General features: G+C 39.0%; 1 protein-coding gene across 1 annotated transcript; it reads right to left on the minus strand.

Moving 5' to 3' along the window:
• Window positions 1-106: 106 nt before the first annotated feature.
• On the minus strand, window positions 107-13,728 carry LOC130234689 (INO80 complex subunit D). Its single transcript, XM_056464941.1, has 11 exons — window positions 13,529-13,728; window positions 10,967-11,213; window positions 9,831-10,106; window positions 8,873-9,345; window positions 8,562-8,664; window positions 7,733-7,957; window positions 3,458-3,567; window positions 3,123-3,256; window positions 2,617-2,831; window positions 1,312-1,469; window positions 107-1,083 (listed from the first exon to the last, which is right to left on the minus strand). Exons 2-11 carry the CDS (start codon window positions 11,182-11,184, stop codon window positions 230-232), a joined length of 2,766 nt encoding a protein of 921 aa, XP_056320916.1. The 5' UTR covers window positions 11,185-11,213; window positions 13,529-13,728; the 3' UTR covers window positions 107-229.
• Window positions 13,729-19,342: the final 5,614 nt, after the last annotated feature.

Raw genomic sequence — 19,342 nt, forward strand, 5'->3', positions numbered from 1 at the left:
AACAGGAAAATCACCGAAACTCTTTTTGAAGGAGATGCTAATGGTCTAATCTGATTCACTGATCTATGCTAAGCTAAGCTAAAAACGCTCCTGCCAGGTTCGAAGATGGGCTGAATGAATTAAATAATGGTAAAGCTCAACTGTTTGACTCTAGGTAATTTGTAAGATGAGCCTACATAAAGTTTAGTGCTCCTCGAAAACATGAGATGGGATGGGTTTCTACCTCGACTCAGTTACTCTGAGGGAAGGGTGGAGTGGCGGCAGTGGCGCTAGTAATGCTAAAGCCTGTAGGTGGTGCTGTAGAGCTATGGCTGGGCTGCAGGTCTTTGGGGATCCCGCTGTGGGAAGCCAGTTGGTGTCCAAAGGCTGTGCTGAACTGTGGGAGCTGTAGTTTGGGTTCACGTGAGGAGGGTGAGGATGAGGAAGGTTGCAAGATGGCGGAGCAGTGGGATGCAGACGGCGGGGTGGACAGAGCTGTGGATAATAGGTGCGTTTCTGCAGTGAGCAAGCTGCCGAATTGCGCCGGGTCTGTAAGTGAAAGTGGGAGGTTATTCCAGGAGGTGCGCGGAGGTCCTGGCGTTCCACTCAAAGGCACCTCCAGAAGCAGAGGCGGGTCGGTCTGAAAAGAGGCACCGTGTGGGGGTGAGATGTGATCCCTGTAGGGCGATGGCACGTGCTCGCTGCTGTAATGACTACCTGGCGGAGAGGAGTCTGGTTTGGGTGCTCGAGGAAACGTTCGTTCTGTTAGCCCACTACTGGGACTTGTGGAGGACGCACTGCTTTGAGTGGGCTGAGGAGAAGGGGATGATGGGAAATGGTGGTCTGTTTGGGTGTGGAGGAGGTCTAGATTGGGGAACGTTTCAGATGTGATTCTGCCGTTCAGGAGGTCTCCGATGCCGGCGGCTGCGACTCCTGATCCCGAGAAGACGGTGGCCATGGTGCGGTGGTCCACCCCATCTGCTGGCGTCAGCTCTCCTATTGAGGACAAGCACACCAGCGAGTCGGGGTACGAGCCCATAGCCTGCAGGGCTCTGACCAGCTCCTCTGCCTCTTCTGTTGTGGGCAGCAACTCTCCATTCTTACCTGCATCCACAAAAGACTCCTCAGGTAAAGTGCAAACAAGACAACTAACAGCTTAAAGGCGCCATTTAAGGAAAATCTGGATACACCTAGGCATTAGTGTTGTCAAAAATATCACGTTTGGTACTGAAAGTTTAAAAATGTCTATTTCCTGCTAACATGTAAGCAATGATAAGCGTGTTTTTAAGCACAGACAGTGTAAACAAGCCAACTTATCAGATGTGAGCGTACCCTCAAAAAGGTCGAAGTCCTGAAGATCATCGGGTAATCTGGGCAGCACGTCAGAGAAATCTTCCTGATTGAGCTCAAGATCATTGGGAATGTCGGGCATTTCATTTGCGATGTCGTCAGGAAGCTCGTCTGCACTGAGTTCAGGAGTTGATGGACTCCTGCAAGAACAACAGACCGACGGTGAACAAGCAGAAACTGTGCTAAACTGAAATAATGCATAAAACCTGCATATAAAGCAGCAAATAAGTTGCGCCCCCAAAGGCCAATGTGTTTCCATTGTAGTAATTTTTTATGTGCATTTTCAATAATTCAAAATTCAGCACTTTTTAATTGATTTCCAACAGCTGGAGGGAAACATGGCTACTAATGCAACTAAAAATGATTTGGCTCTATAGAAATTCAAGCTTATTGGGTCATTGTTATACTGCCTGAACTGTTCAGAACCTCAATCTACGCTCTGTGCTATAGTCCTGATCTCAGGCTAGAATTATATGCATTTTTAAAAATAAAATAAAATATTTAAACAAATTTAATAAATCAAATAAAAAATATGAACAATGAAATAAAAAAATAATAATAATAAATAAAAAATATATTTTTTTAATATTTAAAAAAAATCAAATCTAATAAATAAAAAATAAATAAATAAAAAAACCTAAAAATGTAATGTTTTTAAATTATATATATATATATATATTTATAAAATTTAAAAAATTACATTCTTCGTATTTTTATACTTTTTTATTGTTTTATTTATTTATTTTATATTAATATATTTTATATTTTTATTTATTTTACATTTTGCTATTTATGTTTTTATATTAACTTTATTGTTTATATTTTTATTTTTAAGTTATTGTTTAAAAATAAAAATATAAACAATAAAGTTAATATAAAAATATAAATAATAAAATGTAAAATAAAAAAAATATAATTATTAATATAAAATAAATAAAACACAATAAAAAGTATAAAAATACAAAAAAAATTATTAAAAAGATATATATATATATATATATATATATATATATATATATATATATATATATATATATATATATATATATAAATTTAATTAAATATAAACAATAAAACTCATCAAAATTAAAAAATTAAACAAAACTAAAAACAAAATAAATAAATAAATAAATAAATAAATGAATAAATAAATAAATAAATAAAATATCATTACAAAAAAATTTAATACTAAAAATTGAATGATTTTTTTTCATAAAAATTATATATAAAGAATACTTAAAAATTCTTAAATAAAAAAATCAGACTGTGATGTGTTGGAGTGGGCACCTGACGTGGGCGTGGTGAGTGGGCAGTGAAAGCGAGGGCATCAGTAAATTGCCCTGTGGCACAGCTGGAGGAATGGGCTTCTGTGGTCTGCGTGGACCTCGTCTTCTCTTCTTCTTGTGTTTCTTGGTCAGCGCAGGCGGCTTGGTCTTCTTCCGTGGACGCCGCTGCTGTTGCTGCTGACTGCGTCTATAGCCGTCTCCACGCAGGAAATTATCCTGTCACACACATTTAATAAGAGGAAGATCTTTATAGTGGCAATATCCATTTAGACATAAGCCAATATTTAATAATTCAGTATCTTGTGAAAATGAACATGCACAAGAATAGCTTTAAGAATATAAACCTTGTTATGTTGGGCAGTTGCTGTTCAGAGCACAAAATAATGAAGATTAATAAGCCATTTCTATTCTCAAACATTAACATTTTACAGGTTAGTTAGTCTGCCCTATGCCATTGAGAATTCTGTGACTATTTTAATTCTGACTTGTTTAATTCTGAGCTCTCACCATTTTCTTGGCATGTTCGTCACAGAGAGGCGTTTGGTGAGTGATGTCAAACACAGGAACTGAGCACTGCTGTCCGTCTGCAAACCGTGCTGTACAGCTGGAGAACAGCTGCTGAGAGCGATTCAGTAGGATATCTGTGCAGACACGCTGTCAAGAACATAACACACACACACACTGATACTGCATAGATACACACACAGACACATCTGACAGACACACACATAGACACTGCATAGACACACACAACACTGATACTACATGGACACACACTGACACATTTAACACATCTGACACACACAGGCACACTGGACAGCCGCACTTGTTCAATAGGATACGCTGAAAACAGTGGCGTGAGAATGGCAGAGCTGTGTTGCTGCAGCTCTGACCCTTAGTGCTTCCCGTACACGTTGTCCTTTCATACTTGTGTGGAACTGCAGACCTTGAACTGAACAAAACAAAATAAATTGAAGCAAACATAATCAGATTAACACAGATTATCAAGGTCATTCATTTATAAAGCATGTTAAAAAACAGCCACAAGACTGACCCAAGTGCTGTACATAAGACTAGAGTTACAAAATAGAGAGAAAACTAGAAATAAAACCAAGGGAAACAGTGTAATTAGTGTAATTAGGCAAGTCATTGTGGTTTGTTTTGGAGAGAACCACCAGGGGTCTCTCTATACCTAAATTCACCAAGGGCCGCTCTATACCTAAAACCACCAGGGGCCGCTCTATACCTAAAACCACCAGGGGTCGCTCTATACCTAAAACCACCAGGGGCCGCTCTATACCTAAAACCACCAGGGGTCGCTCTATACCTAAATTCACCAAGGGCCGCTCTATACCTAAAACCACCAGGGGCCGCTCTATACCTAAAACCACCAGGGGTCGCTCTATACCTAAAACCACCAGGGGTCGCTCTATACCTAAATCCACCAGGGGTCGCTCTATACCTAAATCCACCAGGGGTCGCTCTATACCTAAAACCACCAGGGGTCGCACTATACCCAAAACCACCTGGGTCGCTCTATACCCAAAACCACCAGGGGTCGCTCTATACCCAAAACCACCAGGGGTCGCTCTATACCCAAAACCACCAGGGGTCGCTCTATACCCAAAACCACCAGGGGTCGCTCTATACCCAAAACCACCAGGGGTCGCTCTATACCCAAAACCACCAGGGGTCGCTCTATACCTAAAACCACCAGGGGTCGCTCTATACCCAAAACCACCAGGGGTCGCTCTATACCTAAAACCACCAGGGGTCGCTCTATACCCAAAACCACCAGGGGTCGCTCTATACCCAAAACCACCAGGGGTCGCTCTATACCCAAAACCACCAGGGGTCGCTCTATACCTAAAACCACCAGGGGTCGCTCTATACCTAAATCCACCAGGGGTCGCTCTATACCTAAATCCACCAGGGGTCGCTCTATACCCAAAACCACCAGGGGTCGCTCTATACCCAAAACCACCAGGGGTCGCTCTATACCCAAAACCACCAGGGGTCGCTCTATACCCAAAACCACCAGGGGTCGCTCTATACCCAAAACCACCAGGGGTCGCTCTATATCCAAAACCACCAGGGGTCGCTCTATACCCAAAACCACCAGGGGTCGCTCTATACCCAAAACCACCAGGGGTCGCTCTATACCCAAAACCACCAGGGGTCGCTCTATACCTAAAACCACCAGGGGTCGCTCTATACCTAAAACCACCAGGGGTCGCTCTATACCTAAAACCACCAGGGGTCGCTCTATACCTAAAACCACCAGGGGTCGCTCTATACCTAAAACCACCAGGGGTCGCTCTATACCCAAAACCACCAGGGGTCGCTCTATACCCAAAACCACCAGGGGTCGCTCTATACCCAAACCACCAGGGGTCGCTCTATACCCAAAACCACCAGGGGTCGCTCTATACCCAAAACCACCAGGGGTCGCTCTATACCCAAAACCACCAGGGGTCGCTCTATACCCAAAACCACCAGGGGTCGCTCTATACCTAAAACCACCAGGGGTCGCTCTATACCTAAAACCACCAGGGGTCGCTCTATACCTAAATCCACCAGGGGTCGCTCTATACCTAAAACCACCAGGGGTCGCTCTATACCTAAAACCACCAGGGGTCGCTCTATACCTAAAACCACCAGGGGTCGCTCTATACCTAAATCCACCAGGGGTCGCTCTATACCTAAAACCACCAGGGGTCGCTCTATACCTAAAACCACCAGGGGTCGCTCTATACCTAAAACCACCAGGGGTCGCTCTATACCTAAAACCACCAGGGGTCGCTCTATACCTAAATCCACCATGCGGGTAAATTTTACCCAAGCACATGAGTAGTGTTTTAATGTAAGCATTTTATTTCACTGTATTATGCCACTGTCGTCACAAAATATATAAAAAAAGTCATGACTCTACAGTCATCAGCTATATTTTAGTCCATTTTGGGGGGGTTTTTTGTCCATTTTTTTTTGCCCTTTTTTGTTTTCAAAATGTCCAATATAATGCCTAGTTACGTCAATGTTAAAACACAGGCGGCGCGAAAATGACAGGGCGAAAATACAGACATTATATAGTGGGTCAATTTGACCCGCGCTGGCACTTATAGGTATAAATGCCCCGTTTTTTAGCTGGTTTTATCTAAACAGGGAGACTTGAATGTTATATTAAAAACCTGGCATGTACACTTGAAATTTACCCCGTGGTGGTTCTAGTGCTAAAAGGCACCTATTTTACCCCTTTTTCAAGACGTAAGATCAGTCTTTTGTGTCTCCAGAAAGTGTCTAAAATTTCAGCTCAAAACACCCATCAGATTATTTATTATAGCTTTCAGATTGTTGAAATTTTCTGGGCTGAACACCCATGTAGCTGTTTTTGTTGTCTGCGCCTTTAATGCTAGTTCTCCCCAGCCAGCGTTCCCACGTGCCGGTCAAGGCTGATTTATACTTCTGCATCAAGTGCACGAGTATGGTCCGGTACAGCTTTTGCGTTGTAGCCCTCGCCGTGGCTGATGCCGACGCTGACACGCACCTCTCAAAATTTTTAACTACGCATTGCAACGATGCAAAGCGCAAGTTCTGTGATTGGTCGGCTTGGTATCGCTGACGAGTGTGGGCATGACCAAGAGCCGTGCAAACCCATTGGAGCGAGTGTTCACAAGTGTCGAGTGCCATAATGAAGCTCCAGATGGAAAGTTTTGTTTTGTGTTTATGTTTAAAGTTGCATATCCACAGTTTCTTGCCTCAGAATGAGTGAGGCTGCGTCCGAAACCGCCTACTACTCAGTAGGTACTGCATTTGAATTTAAACATACTACTCGGCTGATAGAAAAGTACGTTCTATACAGTATGAATGTGAGAAGTATGGAATTCAACTACATCCGCCATTTTGTCATGGTCACGTAACCTACCTGCGTCAATTGCGTCGCTTCACTCCCATTCATGCCGGAAGTAGCAAGTCATCTGGGTACTTCTCACACACTGATTTTCGAATTTTATGAATTTGGACACACTACTCGGCTCGCATACTGATTTTAGCGTACCTTATGGTATGGAAGTAAGCGGTTTCGGATGCAGCCTGCGTTTTAGCTACTTATACTTCAAGGTAGCTTTTAGAAAAAAACAAAACACCAGCGAAGAAACTTGAAACAGAAGAACTTAAAAACTACTGCCAGCTAGTGCTTCGGAAGTGTTACTGCAGAGCAACGCAAACAGCACACTGAAGTATAAATGCACGGCAACACGCAAGGCAGGCGCCGTGGGTCACACCGATCACACGATGCAGAAGTATAAATTAGCCTGTGTGTCTCTGTCAGATAAACAGCACAGAGACAGACATGAAGGCAGCAGATGTCACACACACACAGACACAGCGGACACACACAGCGCGTGCGTTTAACTTTGCACTGTTTTTGCATAGCAAATGTGACAGGATACGCATTAATATCCACTGCTGTATGGATATCCGTTATGTTAATGTACAAAATAAACCGGATTTAACGTCCACAAATCGGGATTGAAGTGTTACAGCGGCTGTGGTGATGAACATGGTAAAAATCGCTGTAATTCATTACAAACATGCACTGTTTTAAAAATGTTTTAAACTTGATCACATTTGATGATGACTGATCATCACAGAGAGCTGAACAGATCTTTTAATCCCAGTTGCTTTGCGCACATCCTGATTGGTTGATATGTTTATACGCGTTACTATGAAGACATGTTAATACATGGCTGTCAATCAATTCGGTGGGCATGGAAACCGCACTCCTATGTCATGTCGGCTGCAAAACGGGAGGGATTTGGAGCCTATTTAACGTCAGGAAATTTAAAAACTTATTGTGTTTATATCTCTCCAATATGACTGTGGAGGCACTACACCTAAAACCTTCTACCAACCTTAAACAGGGGCTAATAATTTTGACCGTAAAATGATTTAAAAACAAAATAACAAACAAATAAGTCTATCTGAAGAAGAAAAAAAATTACAGGAAATACTGTAAAAAAATCCTGAATCTGTTAAACATCATTTGAGAAAGATTTGAAGAAGAAAAAAAATATATAATTGTATATAATTCAAAACAAAAGAATGGACGGCAAACGCACCAGCTGGAGGTCTGCGGGCTCCTGCTGAGTTTCTGAATGAGCTGTGCCGTGCAGTCGGGGTCTTTGCTAGCAGCATGTAGCAGTGCTTTCCGGAAGGCGTAGCGGTATCTGCTGTGCCGGCTGGCGGCTCGGTCCCGTCGGCACAGATGTTTATATCTCTCCTGCAGGTACGAGCAGAGCTGAGCCAGTCTAGCCCGCCGGGACAGAGGCTTTTCACTGGAGGAGCTGAAACACACATACAAATAAAATCAATAAATTAGACTGAGTAATGTAATGCACACTCTAAATAACTGCACGCATACTATGGGTGGGAGAAAATACAGAATTAACGTGATTTATCCTATAGCAAGTATTCACCCGACTGTGAATTTTGTTTTCTTGTTTAAATATTTCCCCAATGATGTTGAACAGATTCAGGAATTTCTCACAGTATTTCCTCTAATATTTTTTCTTCTGGAGAAAGTCTTATTTGTTTTATTTCGGCTAGAATAAAAGCAGTTTTTAATTGTTTAAAAGCCATTTTAAGGTCAATATTATTAACCTTCAGCAATATTAGTGTTGGATTGTCTCCAGAACAAACCAATGTTATACAATGACTTGCCTAATTACCCTAACTTTACCCTAATTACCCTAGTGAAGCCTTTAAATGTCACTTTAAGCTGAATACTAGTGTCTTGAAGAATATCTAGTCTAATATTATGTGCTGTCATCATGACAAAGAGGAAATAAATCAGTTATTAAAGATGAGTTATTAAACTATTATGTGCAGAAATGTGTTGAAGTAAAATCTCTCTATTAAACCGAAATTGGTGAAAAAACAGAAAAGAACCTTTGATGGGGGCTTCTTTCCTGAAGTCTCCAGGCCTGAGGCAATAAAGGAACGAGCTCCTCTGTGTCTTCATCATCTGCACTGTCCTCAGACCAGTCTAAACCTACACACACACACACACACACACACACACACACACACACACACACACACACAGACACACACACAAAATATCAGATATCAAAATCACATATGAAACATACAAAACTTCAAATGTTGATCAACTATTTTTCTTATTTCTTAAAGCAGCATGTTTTTGTAAAGAGATTATACATTTCAAATAGCTTTTCTATTTTTTTCAAAAAACATACCGAGATGTGGGAACAGGTCTCCATGCTCCCGCTGTCTGTTAGCATAGAGCTGCACCAGATGCTGTAGCCTGAGCAGGCAGACAGGGGGCGCAGTGAAGGCGATGGGGCGCAGTGCCACAGAGCGAGGCTGCGGGCAGTCATGGGCAGCCGGCGGCCGAGGGGACGCAGGTCTCCAGATCACAGGTTGATTTTGGAGTGCAGCTCCGAGCGGGGCAGACGACACGCTCTCAGGTGGAGCCGGCTTGCATAGCAGAGTCTGCGCTGTCCCGAGTGGGGCATACACGGGCCGCTCTGTGTGTTGGGAGGGCTGGGGTGGAGAAGGTGGAGGTGGTGGAGGGGAGCTGGGAAGTGTGCAGGAGTCAGTGACAGCGCTAAAGTGCTCAATATCTGGCTCCAGGTCTCGTTCGGTGACTCTCAGGCCAATCACAGGAGTGCTGGACGCTTTCCTCTTGCTGGAGCTCCTCTGCATAGGCCTGTCACAATAATCAATATATCAATTTATCACACATGGACATGACCTCAATCAATTAAAACCACATTAAAAACTATTCTAGCAACGTTTTAACTGACTGAACACCCATCTCTATCTCTATTGGAGGAGTCAGTATGGTTAAAAAACACTGTAAAACTTACTGTAAATTACCATAGTATATTTTCATGTGGGTGTCTGACGACTGAAAGTAGATCTGGTAGCAGATATCGCAGCCTCTGTTACTCTTTATCTTGCACTTTTTTGTTCACGTTTATTGTTATATATTTAGGATTTGCATTTTCACATTCTGATTTCAATGCCTCATTATTAAAATGACTATAATTAAATGAAATATTCTTAAGAATAACATATGATGTGTTGTTTGTGGCATAAAAAGGTCTTAAAATGACAATATATAGTTTAATCGCAATATATTCTGGTGCAATATATCGTACAACAAAAAAGTAAATATCGTGACAGGCCTACCTCTGCGCCGGGCTCTCCTCCACATCCGAGTCCTCCTCGTAAAAGGCGAAGGGGTCGAGGAGGTTGGAGTCCAGCAGGGGCATAGGGGTTAGGCGGGAGCAGGGCGGGGACGCGGGCAGGCCGTTCGTGTCCCGCAGAGCCAGAGAGGGAACCGTAATGTTCAGAGCTACTGACTCTACATGAGCACGGCTGCGGACCTCCTCCAGACCGTCCTGCTTCTTCTTGCGCTCCTTCTTCGGGATGAAGCCCAGCACTTGTAGGTGACTGTTACAGTATCTGCAAAAAAGCAAACCAAAGGTGTTTAGCTACAATTATACACTCACTCTAGGGCAGATTTTTCCACACACACTCACAGTTGAAGGTTATTAACCTATATAATTAGCTTAAGCATATCATAATTATATAACTATAGCTGTCATTTAAAGATCAAGGCCCAATCCCATTTCTATTTGTTTTTTCTGACAGGCTATTTGAGTGCCATCGAGTGACAGATGAAAATATTGCCGATTTTATTTGATTCAAACATTTAGAAACTAAATTTACGAGACGATAGCTGTTTAAGTTTATTGGTGGTTCCAAACATGTAATGTAATTATAAGCTTGGCAAACAGGTGTGAAAGTTTTGATGTTTCCCCATTCAGACAGAATGCCCGAGCATACTGCCTGAGAGGCTTTCAAAGATGCCCGCTGTGTGAAATGACTAGCCTTAAAGGGACTTTGTCACAATTGTTTCTCCACTATGAATTTGCTTGATTATTCTTGCTATTAATGTTGAATTTGAGAAACAATGAACAGTAATAGTAAAATGAAACAGCATTTCTCACATAAACCAGTATGGATAGCCCATTATCGGCTAAGCCAAAAAAAAAAAAAAGCAACCACATTTACTTACAGACCATTTTCCATCACATGAGCATTATTAAAGATCCAGTGAAATGCATTTGCCGCAGCAATCTCCCATGCAAACCACAAATGCTTTAAACTAGTTTAAAGAGAGATGAAACACTGCTAAATTTCACTGATGAAACAAGCCTGAACTATTGATTTGATCAAACTGCTAAATAACTTAAACATCAATAAACCACGCAAGCCTGTGCATTACAGTGATTTTACCACAGGTAAGGCTCTGGTCGTACCTTCGCTCCTCTGCTTTGGGGATGGGGTTCGTGCATCGCTGACTGTTGTACTTGGCCACATATTCGCACTGCTTAAACGGGGCCGTTTTGTCCTCCAGAACATGGCGGATGCAGAAGGCGTATCCGTTCAGTCTGCGCTGCTTACAGAGTTTGGGGCTGTAGGAGCACAGCGGCTTATTATCCACCTCTGAGAAATGGATGTGTTTACCTTCGTACATCACGTGACTCTGGTCCCTGAGAACATCAGCTGAACAGACACACACACACACACACACACACACACACACACACACACACACACACAAAAGATGAAGTTAAGCTACATTCGCAAAAGGTAAATATTTTTCCCTTCCATAATTAAAAAGTCACATATACAGTCAAGCCGAAATACCTCAGGGTGTATGAATAATTTCAGCCTTAACTGTACACGTTTTCAAAGCGATGTGTGTTTACAGATATCTGTAAAAACATTGTATTACAGAGCTGTGTTGAACAATCTATTCTGCATCAATTCTGTGCTTTTCAAAATGCATTGCTATTCTCTTTTCAATAGATTCAGAGCTAAGTGTTTAACTGCAGATGACGCTCTAGGCTAGTTTCTACCAACAGACAATGCTCTAAGCTAGTTTTTATACAGCAGAGGGCGCTCTAGGCTAGTTTCTAACAGCAGACGGCGCTCTAGGCTAGTTACTAACAACAGACGGCGCTCTAAGAGTGCAAAAACAGATACAGGGACACTTGAGCATTTCGATGTCGTGACGATCAGCTGATCCGTCTATGAGCTGATATGTGAGCGATCTGCTGATGGATCAACTGATCTACGCGGCTTTGAAATGCTCCAGTTTCAGTGTATCTGTTTGAAGAGTTATGAACCAATGACCTTCACGGCCAATCACAGACATTTCTGTTGAGCACATGAACAGAATAGCCAATGAGCGTTGTGCTCAACAGTGCTCAAATGTTAGCGGGAAATGGATCGTTTTTAAAGTGTCACCACAGATTGGTACCGAAGTCAAAACTTTGGACCACCCTACTCACAATGGCTGGGGGTTTGCACATTAAGGTATACCAGCCACTTGATGGATAAATTATAAATTTGACTTAACACAAACTATACACACGCATGCTGCTTGTTTTCATAGAATCCCATATTGGGTGTTTACACAGAGACCACAACAGTGGTGATTTCACGTTAACGTGCACGTTAGTTCCAAGAATACCACTGTCATGTAAACAAACTGTCAAATAACAGCCCCTTGGAGACATACATTAACCACCTGCTACTACACAAAGCTTGTAAATATTAAACGATTCCCTGTCTATTACACATGCTTTACTTGTGATCCGGCACTGAAACACTGATGGTGTATAATAGTGCATCTCTGTTTAATGTTTGAACTAAAAGGCAACCCAGAGTGCCAGCTAACTTAGTTGAAGAGCTCTTTGTAGTTAACCTATGACCGCAATACAAGGATAAAAAACCAAAACAAACAAGACATGTGACGAGCCATCACAGAGATGAATATTGCCTGGTTTTCACATAACTGTATCATGACTGACAGGATGATTCACACGGCATTTGGTGGAAATATTTAGCTATGAGATGGCCAATCAAAACAGGACAAAGATATGAATGAATTAATAATGAATTGGGTAGCACAACGTACTTAGACTTGTAAATATTTTAAATATATGATTCAGAATGCTCAATATATGTGTGCATCATGACATATTTATGAGAATTCAAAGTAATTGAGGAAAAACACGGAAATACTATGGTACGTGTCTAAAATATCTTATATCGTCAACCTTAATCAACGAAATTAAATGTTTATGGAGATATCATTAATATCCTGGTAACGTTATGATCTTTTCGTCAAGCTCGTACAACAACAAATGATCGATTTTGTTCAATAAACATCGCTGTCATCAAAACGATATGCTTATACAAACTCCTAAAACCTAATAATCGAATAGTACTTGGATACATATGGCTGTGTAAGAGCAAAGCTCTAATATTATTATGTTTACATGTAGTTTGCGCCCCTGGCTGTCAAAATCACACATTATTTTGATATTTCTCTCGTTAGCTAGGATGCTAAAAACAAACCCAGGAAACAGAAACACTGACGTGGTCCTGGGCTAGTTTTAGTTAAAAATGCCAATAATAAAAGTATAGGCTTATACAGGCTTTAATTTTGTTATTTTATTAAACGTAACACGTAAAGATTGCGTCCATTAATCGCTGTAAATGTTGCTATGAATGATGGCGGATGAGGCCTGTCAAATCAGGCCGAAAGAGCGGGGCGCTGCAGCTGATGGAGGTTTAATAGCCGTTTAAACTAACCCCGTTTTAAACTTATATTAAAAATAATTTTAAAATAACGCAGCATCACTGTATTAAGGAATTGCTTCCGCAACACGATACGCCTAACCGAATATACATTCTAAGGCAATGTAAACACTGGCCTACAATAGCAGTTAAGCCTCAGGGCTCGAGTAGAGCGGTAGAGGGGTCAGCACGCTCACGAGTCCGCAAGAGCTGTAATCGAGTCCGCTTACCTGCAGTGGGTTCAGCCTCTACGGGGTCTCGCTGATTAAACGCCACAGATCATCAACTGCACCGAGTATTCATCGGAATTCCTTATGCTACAGAATATTGTTCCCTGCTAAGGTGGTGAAGCAATAAAGCGTCCACTAATGTACTTTCGATATTATGTTGTCTACTGCTCTCATTGAAACAGATCTGCGGGGGTTTAGAGTTCAGTGCTCGGCGGATTCACAGCACCACCACCGGCGCCGCGGAGACATGACAACTGCTCCACTGCTGCTACTGTACCATCATCCTAAAACTACAAACATCACAACAGACACATTGAACAATAAAACACCAAATAATTATTATTCTTCGTCTTCTTCTTCCATGTTTTATGGCGGTTGGCAAACTAGGTTGTTGTTGTTAGAAGGGATACAGTCGTAGCCGGAAGCTAACGAGAATTATATTATTTATTAATTATCCTTTGATTGTATTTTTTACCGTCTACCCCTACACTAACCTTTACAGTAGTGTAAAAACGCTAATTATAGCAAGTATTATTAATAAATGACCCATTAAATTCTATTTAATTAATGTTTACTTCTACCGCAAACACATTTCAACCTTAATAATTGTAATTATTGTACATTTATTTTATTAGATTAGGCTGAACATCATGAAATGCCATCAGTCTACAGAGATTTCACAGTTTTTCTCTGCTGCAATCGGGGGATCACAATAATTAACCTCGAAAAAGCCAAAGCAAACACTAGCAGATTACGGTAAAGTCTAGATCGGATACGCGGCCGACCAGAAGTGTGATATGCACTTTAATATAGCAGCATTTTTTAGGACACTGTATAACAATAATTAATATTTTTACAGTACTGTGACAGTTGGGTTCAGGGTTGATGTGAGGGTAGGCTGTAAAAAATAGAATTTATTGGGTAATTTAATAGAGAACATAAATAATACTCGGTACAACTACTGTTTTTCCTTTACTGTGATGGTTGGGTTTAGGGTTGGGGTGCTAAACACATGCGGGCATTTCTTCTTTCTTTCTCTTTACTGAACTAGTCTACAGTAACGAAAACAGGAGACTCATTAGAAACAAACAGATGGCCAACCAAAAAGTAACTCAGGGTTATACAAAGAGTGGCCAACACACATTCACACATTCCTGATATGCGAGTGCCATCTCGCACTCAATACACTACAATTACTATGGTATAAATACAGCACTACAACATACGAAAAAGAGAGATCGACCTAGAGTGACACCTGCCACATTTATAATAATTTGAATAGCTGTAGATTGCAGTTTTTTGCTGAATTTTTCTCCTCTAAGAGCTTATTATGCGATATTATTATGCAATATTATTACTAGAAACAACACGAATGTGTAGTTATCCAAGTGCAGGTTTACCAAATAATACATTGAAGTACCTGTCAAAACATACAATGAAAAATACAGGAAATAATATAAACATGAATAAACAAATTCAAAATGCAAAGATGCTTGTTTACTTTGGTTATTGCGAATTTGCACAAAGCTGCACATTTTATTAGATGTCCTTTGTTAGTTTTCAGCTGCTGTAGTATTTAAACACTAGAGGGCGACAGAGGCACACACACAAACACACACGCACGCACGCACGCACGCACGCACACACACACACACACACGCACACACACACACACACACACACACACACACACACACACACACACACAACTGAACACCATAATGTTTTGAACACATGGTAAAGTACAACAACGTGGCACCGGCAGTATCAGTACATATTTGCATTCAAATAAACAGAACAGGTGAAAGTAATCACACAGGCATGCGTATTGTTTTGTTTTAGTCAAATTAAGCCTTTACATGGTTTACAACGGTACTACCCGTTCATGTAATGAAAAAATCAAGCCTTTAACGTCAAATTTATGACTTAGCAAAATGATTTAAGAAGTCGAAAAGATGACTTAAATAACTGAAATATTATGAATTACTAAATCAAAATTATGAGATGCTAGCATAGACTAAATGACACTAAATTACAAGATAAAAACAAAATATGGTTTATAGTTAGTCAAAATTATGAGAAAAAAGTCAAAATTATGACCTAATAACAAAAAATTATGACTTAATTACTAAGTAAAAATTATGCAAGATTTACTAAGTCAAAATTTAGATTCAGTCATAATTTCGAGTTATTATGTCTTTTTTTTTTTGTACTTTTTTTTGAACGAACAAACTTAAAACAAGTTATTACAGCTTAAATAAAGTCTTATAAAAGTCTTTAAAAAATACAAAGCTGGTCCTACGTTACATCTCTGATTATAATCAAGCTAAATTTGCAGGTAAATGACCTACTGTAACTTTAAGCTTTATTAAAGTAAGAAAACAAAGATAATCTTAAAGCAATCATACTAATCTGATCTTGCATAGTATTCTCAAAACAAGATCAATCATATGTTTTGTGTCTAGAAATAAGATTTGTAACTCTTGAATACATATAGTTTTTGCCGTAGAGTCAATCATTCTTGTGTTTTTAAAGAATTACACAGTCTACAAAGTGTAATTATCACTTAATGACTTTACCTAGTCAAAATAATGGATAAAAAGTCAAAATTACAACTTACCTAGTCAAAATAATGAACAAAAAGTCAAAATTACAACTTACCTAGTCAAAATAATGGATAAAAAGTCAAAATTACAACTTACCTAGTCAAAATAATGAACAAAAAGTCAAAATTACAACTTACCTAGTCAAAATAATGGATAAAAGGTCAAAATTACAACGTACCTAGTCAAAATAATGAACAAAAAGTCAAAATTACAACTTACCTAGTCAAAATAATGGATAAAAGGTCAAAATTACAACTTACCTAGTCAAAATAATGGATAAAAGGTCAAAATTACAACTTACCTAGTCAAAATAATGGATAAAAGGTCAAAATTACAACTTACCTAGTCAAAATAATGGATAAAAGGTCAAAATTACAACTTACCTAGTCAATATAATGAACAAAAAGTCAAAATTACAACTTACCTAGTCAAAATAATGAACAAAAAGTCAAAATTACAACTTACCTAGTCAAAATAATGGATAAAAGGTCAAAATTACAACTTACCTAGTCAAAATAATGGATAAAAGGTCAAAATTACAACTTACCTAGTCAAAATAATGAACAAAAAGTCAAAATTATCACTTAATAACTCAAAATTATGTATTTCTAAGTCAAAATTACGAGATAAAAAGTCAAAATTGTGGCTTAATAACTCAAATTATGACTTACAAAATCAAAATTAGAATTTACTAAGACAAAATTATGGATAAAAAGTCAAAATTAGAACTTAACTAATCAAAATTATGGCTACAAAATTCTAAATTATAACTTAATTAGTCAAAATTATGACTTAATAACTCAAAAATTTTGATTTACTAAGTTTAAATTATGGATAAAAAGTAAAAATTGTGATTTAATGACTCAAATTATGACTTACTAAGCCAAAAATTATGATTTACAAAGTCAAAATTATGGATAAAAAGTCAAAATTAGAACTTAACTAGTCAAAATTATGAGATAAAAAGTCAAAATTGTGACTTCATAACTCAAATTATGACTTACTAAATGAAAATTATGACTTACCTAGTCATAACTATGGATAAAAAGTGAAAATTATGACTTACCTAGTCAATAAAATGTCAAAATTTGGATTTTCTAAGCTAGGAGATTAGGAGATCAAAAGTCAAAATTATGACTTAACTCAAAATATGACCTAGTAAATCAAAATTATGACTTACTTGGTCAAATTTATGGATAAAAAGTCAAAATCATGACTTACCTAGTCAAAATTAAGATTTACTAAATCAAAATTACGAGATAAAAAGTCAAAATTATGACTGCTAAATTTGCAGGTAAATGACCCAACTTTAAGATTTACTTTAACAAAGATCACCTTAAAACAATCATAATAATCTGATCCTGCATAGTACTATGAAGTACTGTAAAGAATTTACTTTAAAGAATCAAAAGCATGTGCATGGTGGTTTGAGGAGGAAGTAAAAGTGTTGAATAAGCTGCAGGTAAGCTCTTTGCCACATGTTTTTGTAATAAGGTGTGTGTGGTGAATGATGGAGCAGCTGCTGTCCTGGATTATTTCTCATGTCTTTTTTTCCACTGGACCAAAGCCCAGAATCAGGCCTGCTGGTTCAGTCACCTCCTCATTCATGCTTTTGACATTTAGTTTGAATGTGTTAAACTTCGAATATATTTCTTAAAGGGGACCTGTTATGCTCCTTTTAACAAGATGTAAAATAAGTCTCTGATGTCCCCAGAGTGTGTTTGTGTGTCAAAAGAGCACACAGATTTTTTCTGACCCTCTGAAACGGACCCTTTCAGGCTTTGATCTTTATTTGGTGACTGTCGCTTTAAATTCAAATGAGATTCAAATGAGAACTTTTTAGAAAAGGGCGGAGCTACAAATGCCTGTGTGCCAGTATAGAGGCTGATTCAAAAACAAGACTAACGCTCTATGCTAACGAGGTAGTGGGTGGGGCTTTCCCCCTCTGATGACATCATTTAAAGGGAGAATGTCAATCAAAGTGTTTCTGCAGACTGTTTTGATCAAGTCTGATTTTGATTTGATAATTTGATTATTTGGTGTTGTGCAAAGAACTGCACCACAATAATCCTTTATTCGTCAATGATATGTTTAATTTAAATATCATTGGTGTGAAAAGGAGCAAAAGTTGTTGGCGTAATACTGCCCCCTAGTGGAAATTTCTCCTACAAACTGCAGTTAAACGTATCATGTTTGACTTACAGGGACATAAATAAAAAAAAGTTACTGGTGAGATACTGATGTGCATTAATGTTATATATTTCAGCAGGGAAAAGTGGTAATTGCATGCTATCTATGACGACTTGACGTATTTCAGGATATTGCAGACATATGGACACATATTAAATACACTGTTATATTCAATTACTTAAAAAAGTGAGTAAACCCATTGCCTTAAAAGTTACAAGTTGATTTTACTTAAAAAAAAATAACAATCCTTAAAGAAATGCTGTTGGTGTAATACTGCCCCTAGTGGACATTTTAATCTAGTAACTACATTCAAACGTATCGTGAAGTACGTTTAAGTTTGCGGATTTGCATAAAATGTAGGTTGCAGCACATGTTTCCAATGAGTCCTTGCCTCAAGGACTGAACAATATCACAGTCCACTGCTTTATTTTCTCTGCCGGCCTCTGAAGCAGTAACTCACCAGAGATCAAAGCGTGAGTGAAGTGTGTTTGTGAGGTGAAATCATGAGGTTTGGGGGTCAAAACTCCCGCTGATAGATGTCAATAACATTCCCAGACACAAACCTCTTCTCCATGTGCACGGATCTTGGTGGCACTTCCTAAAACACAGCCCAAACTAGACAAAACACCACTTATTTGAGCTTTTATTTTGAAGTCTCTGACTCTTTTCATTTATAGTTATTTATAATTAAAAATTCAATAAGCGAGCTTTCAGTGAGCTGCCATGCCATTATAAACTCACCACCTTTAAGATCTATTATTATTATTATTAATATTATTATTATTCATTCATTCATTTTCTTTTCGGCTTAGTTAATTAATCTGGGGTCACCACAGAGGAATGAATCGCCTATTATTATTATTATTATTATTATTAATAATAATAATAACAAGTGATTTTTACTGCCTGATTGAGACATTATTTGAAGTGTGTTTCACACCAGACAAGAAGCACTGCATTAGATTACATTGTTCTGCACCATGTCTTTAAAATATGGACATTTATTTTACCACGGTAT

Source organism: Danio aesculapii, chromosome 9, assembly GCF_903798145.1.
Source record: "Danio aesculapii chromosome 9, fDanAes4.1, whole genome shotgun sequence".
In the NCBI taxonomy this organism is placed as follows: Eukaryota; Metazoa; Chordata; class Actinopteri; order Cypriniformes; family Danionidae; genus Danio; species Danio aesculapii.

Excerpts from the sequence above, each read along its gene's own strand:
- LOC130234689 (XM_056464941.1), bottom strand. The coding sequence starts at position 11,184 with ATGTACGAAGGTAAACACATCCATTTCTCAGAGGTGGATAATAAGCCG. Across the intron at positions 10,107-10,966 it reads CCCAAAGCAGAGGAGCGAAG|ATACTGTAACAGTCACCTAC; the intron begins GTACGACCAGAG and ends GCTTTTTTGCAG. Across the intron at positions 3,257-3,457 it reads CTCACGCCACTGTTTTCAGC|ATATCCTACTGAATCGCTCT; the intron begins GTATCCTATTGA and ends GTGTCTGCACAG.